The sequence below is a fragment of the Etheostoma spectabile genome, chromosome 22 (genome assembly GCF_008692095.1).
Source record: "Etheostoma spectabile isolate EspeVRDwgs_2016 chromosome 22, UIUC_Espe_1.0, whole genome shotgun sequence".
Lineage (NCBI taxonomy): Eukaryota > Metazoa > Chordata > Actinopteri > Perciformes > Percidae > Etheostoma > Etheostoma spectabile.
This window is the reverse complement of record NC_045754.1, coordinates 10,264,055-10,272,163: the sequence shown is the minus strand read 5'-3', so window position 1 is coordinate 10,272,163 and position 8,109 is coordinate 10,264,055. Positions and strand designations below refer to the sequence as shown.

The following is an 8,109-nucleotide window of genomic DNA, read 5'->3' as shown; positions in this document are numbered from 1 at the left end:
AAAAGAGTATAAACTATAAACAATAGAGCAAAGTATGGCAACAGCCAAGAATATAAATATAGAATAGAAATTTGCAATAATACAAATATGTAAAAGACCCTATTACAAAAATGTACAATATCACTGTTTTGGAAAGGAAAAGAAGGTTGTACGTTTTTGTGCAGTGTGTGCAAAATATCAATCATATCTTGAAATCAGTGCTTTTCAAGCCTGTAAATATGCCACTTGGTAGCCCCTTGATCTTTCACTCGGTCATCTTTGTCATTGTGCGTTTCACTTTTTGGATTTCAAGAAAATGAAAGTATGCTGAAAAGTAACAAACATCCTTATTTACTGTACTATATGATGATTCCCTTTCTCTCACTTATTCCCAAGACTATTTTCTTACATAACAGTGGGGATCATTCAGTGTGTGCTGACATCCTCAGTTTGTCACCTTGTCCACACAGATGCAGTGATGGCCAGTTCCGGCCATTTGTCATCTGTGACGTCTGTAGAAGTTGTCCCCTCCACTGTAGCAGGGGGGCTGAGGCCAGAGGTCCCACTTTTGGCATCTGAGGAAGGTATGGAATGGTATAGGAATGGTTAACACATTGATTGAAGATCTTGTGTATTGTAATAAATATGCCATTTATTTAAGCCATTCACAGTTAGCTTTATGTTTAATGTCTACTCTGTTTCATAATCCAGAGTCGTCAGGATTGTCATTCCAGTTGGCTTCTCTGGATGAAATTGGGGTTTTAAACTTCTGGGTGAGTTGGGAAACAAAGTAAATCCTACATGTAATTTCTACACCAGAGGTTTTCAAACTGTGGCTGGAGAGTTGAAGGTGGGTGGGGGGGGTGGAAGTGGTGGCCACGGAGGGAGAGTCGTAATGAGAAGACACTGGTGAGGTGAAAAGGATAGGTGCATGCCAATGTAAAAACAACAGGAAGCTGGTTATTATAGTTTGGCCCTTTGATTTGACCCACTCTCCAACAGCAGTGGCTGTGACACGCAGCTCATGGAGACCATGAAGGTCCACAATACACAGGTTTTATAGATTCAGTGTGACTTACCATTCCCGATGATATCATTATCTCTGATTTGTTATCACAATCAAGACACCCACTTATTTGTAACCATACATACTTACTTACTTATGTCATGCTTTTATTAGTGTCAATTTCCCAATATGGTGTGTGTGTGTGTGTGTGTGTGTGTGTGTGTGTGTGTGTGTACACAGCAAATATATATATATATATATATACAACTTAAATTTAAATGTGTATATATATATATATACATTTAAATTTAAGTTGTAACCCAGAGCTGACTCATTGACTTCATGGCAACATTATGCTACCCAATTACAATTGTCAAAAATATAAGAACTGTAGTTTCAAAACTGTCAACTCAGGCTCAGATCGGCACAGAATGGCACTCTCCTTTGTCCATTTGTTCAGTTACAGATATTTAGTAAAAACCAGTGGACAGGGCGACTTTTAAAACTCTCAACCCATTCTACACAAACAACAAAGTTATGGACTTGCATGATTTCCTCTTTGTGTCCTTTAGGTGGTAGTGGAACTCCCAAAAGCCAACAAGGCAGGCTCTCCAACAGATCTAGGTAAGGCAGTCCCGTTTTACAGCACTCCCTCTTTTTCCACGGACATACTTGTCTTTCTCACACATGTGGTACTAGCTTCAATCTCTCTCTCTCTCTCTTTCTCTCTCTCTCATGCAGGGCTCAGGCCCGGCGGCAAAGTAAAGTTACTTCACAGCTCCCAGCTCCTCACTGCTGAGAGGTGAGATTGATAAATAGCTTGTGATCATCCGTCACTGACAACCAATAGGCTCAAAATACCCTTTTGCCCAGCGGAAAGCAGCTGCTCTGTCGTGGTCATATGATCTTGTTTGTTAAGTGCTGTGGGCTGTTGTTTTTGTCCCCTTAACATTTGTTGTGAACATATCTGTGGTCATATATGTACAATGTGAATGTGATGAGGTGTTGTGTTCCACTACAGTTTTGTTTTTATGAATGTGGTAACCTTTGACATCCAGTTTGGCATATTTTCCCATCTCTTGGTCTGTCTGTCTCTCAGGGTATCGCCACGTGATGCAGCGAAAACAGGGTTACAGACACTTAATTTCAAATTCCTTCCAACAGACTCCAATCATTTCTTTATCGGCACCAACATGGTGAGCATTATCTTGCCTGCCACAGTATCATTCAAATTGATCCTCTTAAGAGATTTGGAAAATATTACCACCCCAATGCCCTACACTTGTTCTGTGTCCTTTTTTAATAGTGTATAATTTTTGTCAGGGTCTGGTCAATCATGAAACAAGTCACGGGTTGAAGGCTCCACCAAAGTTTTACAGGTTTCAGGAGGCCGGAGTCCGACCGGTGGATGTCACCTCAATCCACTTCTCTCCCTTCAGGCAACCATTGTTCTTGGTGAGAGTGATTATTTTATTTTTTTACATAAAAATTGTTTTCCCCCCAAATTAGAAAAATACAATTGTTTGCCTGCATGAAAATGTTTAAGAACGGGGGCAGTTGTTACACATCAGTAGAATGGAAGAATGGAAACTGCTCTTATTTTTCTGGGTGCTTTGATTATAATTCATTCTAGAGATTGCAATTTGATAAACTTTTTTGCTATTGCAACAAATGCTTTGCTAATACAAACATCATTGAAATATACTAAATGTAAGAGATAAGCTAAAACTAAACTATACTATATGATTTCTCCCTGTCCTTATTCCAGGTGGGTTGTGGGGATGGCAGCATCAGGCTGCATGCAGTCAGTCATGAGCAACCCGTGGCAGAGTGGAAGAACAGTACAGCTGGTGAACCAGTGGTTTCACTGCAGTGGACCCAAACCAGACCAACAGTCTTCTGTGTGCTCGATGCAGCCTCTAACCTCCACATATGGGACCTGCTGAAAAATGACAGCGAGCCTGTGGTCACTGAAAGGATGGACTCTGACAGGTAGCATCAGACAGACATGAGGGAGGATTGATGATATTGCATGATAATAGATTTGTAACATTGATATGTGGTGTTCATTTTCTGCTGTCTCCTCAGGGTGACAGCCATGGCTGTGTTTGGAGACTCGGGACAACAAAACACATATTCAGGAATTGCACTGGCACACGAATCAGGAAATATAGAAATGCAGTATTTCAAAAGACATTTTACTGTGGCCATTACTGCAGAAGAGGAGAAGTTGGAAAGTGTTATGATGGCAGCCTTCTGAAACAATGCACCTTGTATTTGGACTGATGTGTGTGTTCATTCAAAATATTTACTAAAACTCTGGAAGAGCATAAAGATCAATTTATAAATCTTTTTTTGTTACAGTCACTTTGTAGTTATGTCATATTTAATTTAAAGACTATTTGTAGACAATTAAACATCAACATAGCTATTAAAAGAATGTGGCAGAATACCAATTTTCCTCTACAGGGGCCACAATATCAATTAATATCCTCCATTAATACTGTACATTATAAGAAACATATTGTAAATGCGTGTTGTTGATGTAAATATTTGTATTAACTTACTTAATTTTTTATACAATAAACTGACTATATCCGTATGTGTCCTCAACGGTACAGCCCTGTGTTTTATTTTATTTATTTAATTCTAATATTTACTGAGACACCATTTTGCTGCTTGAAGTTAAAATTGTGCGATCGGCTGCCATGGATGTAGCCGAGCGACCGGTTGCCTAGCAATAAAGACGTAGCCCTTCGACGCTGGGACCGGAGTACAAACTTTTATCACAGGTAAGCTAACTTTGTTTTTAGCTAAATAATTGTGTAATCTACTGCTATATTTGAGCTACTTTAGCTACTAGTGTTAAGTAGCTGTGAGCACATTTTAGGCTGATACCTAACGCTATAAATCTTCAACTTTATAGATGACTCAAAAACAAACTGATTAAGTTAGCTAGTCTTTAGATAGCTAGAGGGGTAGCGGAAGGTGAGTTGCCAGTCTGCAATTTGTCTATGTGTAGCATGTTACATTTTGTCAACTAGCTACAATTTTTAAAGCAAATAAGAAAATTATGTATTTAACCAACAAAAAAGAATAATATATATATCTTTTTTTGTTTGTTAGTGCCCTAGTAAATCATAGCCAACAGCAAAAAAGAATTGTAGAAAAAAGTGCAGAAGGTCAGTGGATGCAGCAGGGTCAGTCCTGTGTTGAAAGTGGTGGAGATGGTGGTGCCAGTAGAGGAGATGAGAACAACAGTACTCGTCCCCAATCCCACCCTGAGGCTATTGTCTAAAGAGAATGGGGCATCAAATGGAAGGACGCATGGAGAGCCGAATTTATTCAAGCAGGACGTGAAGCAAGCTACTGGCAAGGTAGACCATGACAAAATGATGCATACTAGCTTTGTGCACTTTCAGACATTTTACACACCTTATATGCTTTCTCTTTATCTGACTCTCTAGGTAAAACACTCTGAAAGCAAGCAGCATGTGTTTACTCATGGTCTTCATCACCTACAGCATTTCTCCTGTGACAGCCCTGTGCGTTTTATGATGTATTCTGAAGCTGCTGCAGCATTCATTAGCCTCCATTCAGACAACACAGTTGGCCTTTACATAGCTGATGGCAACAAGCAGACTTCCTTAGCACAACTCCCTTTCATGGGCCTGACCGCCACAAAGATCCCAGGCGCTCTGGTGGGTTGGGGCCCAGGGCCTGTCTTCACACTTCTGGATAGTGAGTTACGCTCCATGGATGCTGCCCACAATGCCCTGGACATACGTGTGTGTCAGGCTGCAGAGCACTCCACAGAATTGGTGACTGCAGGTGAGGGGAACGTGTGTGTGTGGTCCGTGAGGCTCATGTGGTGTAAGGTAAAGATACAGGAGGGGCTGCAGCACAAAACTTTCACTCAAATGGCGTTGGCTCCCCCACGATCTGACAGGCCCCACAGAGCCTTTGTTGGGTGTGGTCAGGTCGTGACGTTGGTCGACCTCGATGCCGGGAAGGTTTTGGAGCACAAGAAGGATCTCTGCTCACGGTGTGTATGGGTACATGTGATGTGAATCAGACTGTGATTGGTTGAATTTGAATTTTTTAGCATAAACAAGTTATGTTTTACAGAGATATCACTGCAATGGTGTACTGCTCTCAACTGGACTGTTTGATCACTGCATCTCAAGAGCTCTCCATTAGAATATGGGGTCCAGATTGGGAACTTCGTGTGGCTTTTGTAGGACATAATGGTAAAGCAAAAATGTCTATCCAAATTATGTTTGCCCCTCTTCATGATTAGACATTATGTTGACATTTTCTGTCTTATTTGTGTCTAGGTATGGTGAACTCTCTGTACTACTGCTCTGCATTAGGCATGCTGTTATCAGCCTCTGTAGATTGTACGATTCGTTGCTGGAACTTGGAAAAAGGTGATGTGGTCGAGTGTGTCCACACAGAGCAGACAAACCCTGCGTTGTGCATAGGTGGCACTAAAAAGGGAGATACTTTCTTCTCCTTCTCTCACCAGGGAGTGGATGTCTGGACCTTCAGAACCTTGTACACCCTTCACTGTAAACTCAAAGAGGATGAAGGAGCCCCACTGAGACAAATCCTAGCCTCCCCCTTTCCTGCTCCTTACCCTACACGAGTCCTCTGTTTGAGTGGTTACAGTGATATCATGCTTGTGGCTGCAGAAACAGGAGCAGTTTTGACTTCATTCAAGGCAGAGCAGAGGATTTTGTGTGCTGACTACTGCCTGCAAAAAGAGATTCTGTTGGCTCTGACTGACACAGGCACGGTGCTCCAAGCCAACACACTCACTAATCCAATCACTTTGATGAAAGAGTGGAAGAGGAGTGGTCAGGGGCCCTGGAACAGTACGGACCATGTGCGTGAGTATGACACCCAGAATCTGCCCATCCCTGGCCCGGCTTTCTGCCTGAGTCTCTACAGTTATGTGGTTGAAACACAGGGAGCTCTAGAGGAGTGGAGGAGTTTGCAGGAGAGAAGAGGATGCAGTCACAGGAATGAGGCCGCTCTCAATGATGCCAAGAACAGGTGATCATTTTGTCTGCTTTTAAATAACATTTATGTAAATATACTATGGAGCTAAAATATCTTTCAGCAAATGTGATTGTACTTGACAGGTTTTTAATCATTCTCGGCCAAAGTGGAGGCTGTGTGAGTGTTCTGAAAATTGATAATGGGAAGGTCTTGCAAAGGATGCCAGCACACAATGGCCAGAGAGTCACCGCATTGCAGGTGTATCCTGAGAACGGTTACCTCCTCTCCACAGGTATTTCCCAATGCAACTTTATTGCCTTTGTATACTTGTATACTCAGTTATGACTTAACAACTTTACCCCAATTGCTAAGGTGAGGACATGACAGTGGTGGTGTGGAAAGTTTACCCCTACATCCAGGAGTGTCTCACCCAACTGCTGAGCCTGCACGGTGGCCAGTCTCCAGTCTACCTGGCAGCACTAGGGCCCAAGCTGGCACTGACCTTTCAAGAGCCCAACAGTGGCACCTACAACCTGAGGCACTTTAACCTACTCAACCAGAGTGAGACATCCCCACCCAAGGAGGGACATTCAGACCCCTTCACAGGTCACCCAAAGTTATTTGTTTGTGTTCCCACTGAATTGCTTGTCTGTTGTAGATGGTGTTGAGTTGTTTGCATGTGTGTGAGTGACTGGGTGTTTGCTCTTGCAGGATTATGTGTGTGTCCTGATCTAGAGGTGTTTGTCTCCAGCAGTCTAGATGGGTTAGTGTGCATCTGGAATGAGGAGAATCAACTCATCAGGTTGGAGCTCATTAACTGCCACTGATCTCCTGCAATGCAGATGTGAAAAGCATGCAGCCATTCAGTAAGGTATGTCTATTTATGTATCTTTGACCCCTCCAGCACGCTGGACCTGAATGCAGTGCCTGAGTGTCTGGCTTACAGTGGGTTTGGAGTGGAACTGTTCCTTGGCATCGGAGGAGATCTGTACAGGATGAATTGCGCAAAGTTCCTGCCACACAACTTTCAGAAAATGGTAACTAGTCAGTTTACAGTGTGTCTGATGGATGTGTGGGAGTAAATTTGTACATTTTAACAAAATCTGCAAAATATAAACCCATTTTATCCCATTTTATTTTCACAGCTCCTTTACACTTATCGTGCTGAGCCCCTTCCTGACATGCCTATCATCGAGAATCAAAAACATTCCTGCAAAATAAAGTAAGATTTACTCATACTGCATATACAAAATAATCTAAAACAAAGCCTTGTTAACATATGAGCAACATTGGTGTAAACAGGAATGCAAGCCCCGGCAGAGATGAGGAAAAGGAATTGCTAGCCATCACCAGCAGACAGAAGGTATGTGTGTGAATTGGTGTATTTAAAGACAGTGCATGTCAGTGGCACATTGAAACTGTATTCAAATACCTAGAATATCTTCTCCATCTGTCTTCTTCCAGCAGTATGTAAGCTCAGTGACCTTGGACATGGACATGGACATGGACCTTGCTGCACTCCTACAAGGCTCAGTAAAATGCCAAAAAGGGAAACCGCCCAGTACAAAGGAAACCAAGAAAGAGGCTTTTGATAATTACATGAAGATAATATATGGGTTGCCCCTGAATATTAAGGTTTTTTATCTTCCTTTCCCCACTCATTTGACCTATTTCCTGTCCAAACATACACAGACTTTTGCTTCCTAACTTTATAGCTTTTACCCTTCCCTAAACACACTGTGGCAGTCTGAAGCTAGCTCATCAGCTTAAAGGTCCCATGACATGCTACTCTTTGGCTGCTTTTATATAGACCATAGTGGTCCCCTAATACCATATCTGAAGTCTCTTTCTTGAAACTCAGCCTTGGTGCAGAATTACAGCCGCTAGAGCCAGTCCTACAATGAGCTTTCCTTAGTATTTGCCATTTCTGAGTCTGTAGCTTTTGAGGAGGAGTTTGAAAGCCATGATGTCTCTCTCATGGGTGGGCCAAATTGTCTGGGCAGGCAAAGCAGAGAAAGGGGAGGTAACCATGCCCCTTATGACCTCATAAGGAGCAAGATTCCAGATCGGCCTATCTGAGCTTTTATTTTCTCAAAGACAGAGCAGGATACCCAGGGCTT

General features: G+C 42.3%; 2 protein-coding genes across 9 annotated transcripts in view; both read left to right on the top strand.

The window, feature by feature from the left end:
• Positions 1-3,603, top strand: part of dync2i1 (dynein 2 intermediate chain 1) — a 9,096-nt gene extending 5,493 nt beyond the window's left edge. For all 4 annotated transcript variants that reach the window (XM_032504192.1, XM_032504191.1, XM_032504190.1 and 1 more), the window contains 8 exons: positions 450-563; positions 691-752; positions 1,558-1,609; positions 1,727-1,787; positions 2,085-2,181; positions 2,309-2,440; positions 2,754-2,977; positions 3,074-3,603. In XM_032504192.1, coding sequence (XP_032360083.1) covers positions 450-563; positions 691-752; positions 1,558-1,609; positions 1,727-1,787; positions 2,085-2,181; positions 2,309-2,440; positions 2,754-2,977; positions 3,074-3,245 — 914 coding nt within the window. In that variant the 3' untranslated portion in view covers positions 3,246-3,603. The remainder of the gene's footprint in view (positions 1-449; positions 564-690; positions 753-1,557; positions 1,610-1,726; positions 1,788-2,084; positions 2,182-2,308; positions 2,441-2,753; positions 2,978-3,073) is intronic.
• Positions 3,604-3,678: 75 nt separating this feature from the next.
• The window catches only part of wdr97 (WD repeat domain 97), an 8,264-nt gene continuing 3,833 nt past the window's right edge, over positions 3,679-8,109 (top strand). Inside the window, exons 1-13 of one of the 5 annotated variants that reach the window (XM_032504126.1) lie at positions 3,679-3,777; positions 4,112-4,362; positions 4,453-5,030; positions 5,114-5,235; positions 5,323-5,873; positions 5,958-6,043; positions 6,133-6,281; positions 6,362-6,595; positions 6,701-6,791; positions 6,894-7,026; positions 7,135-7,211; positions 7,292-7,352; positions 7,454-7,624. In XM_032504126.1, the coding sequence (XP_032360017.1) occupies positions 4,213-4,362; positions 4,453-5,030; positions 5,114-5,235; positions 5,323-5,873; positions 5,958-6,043; positions 6,133-6,281; positions 6,362-6,595; positions 6,701-6,791; positions 6,894-7,026; positions 7,135-7,211; positions 7,292-7,352; positions 7,454-7,624 (2,403 nt within the window). In that variant the 5' untranslated portion in view covers positions 3,679-3,777; positions 4,112-4,212. The other 4 variants (XM_032504125.1, XM_032504123.1, XM_032504124.1 and 1 more) reach the window with 4 other exon arrangements.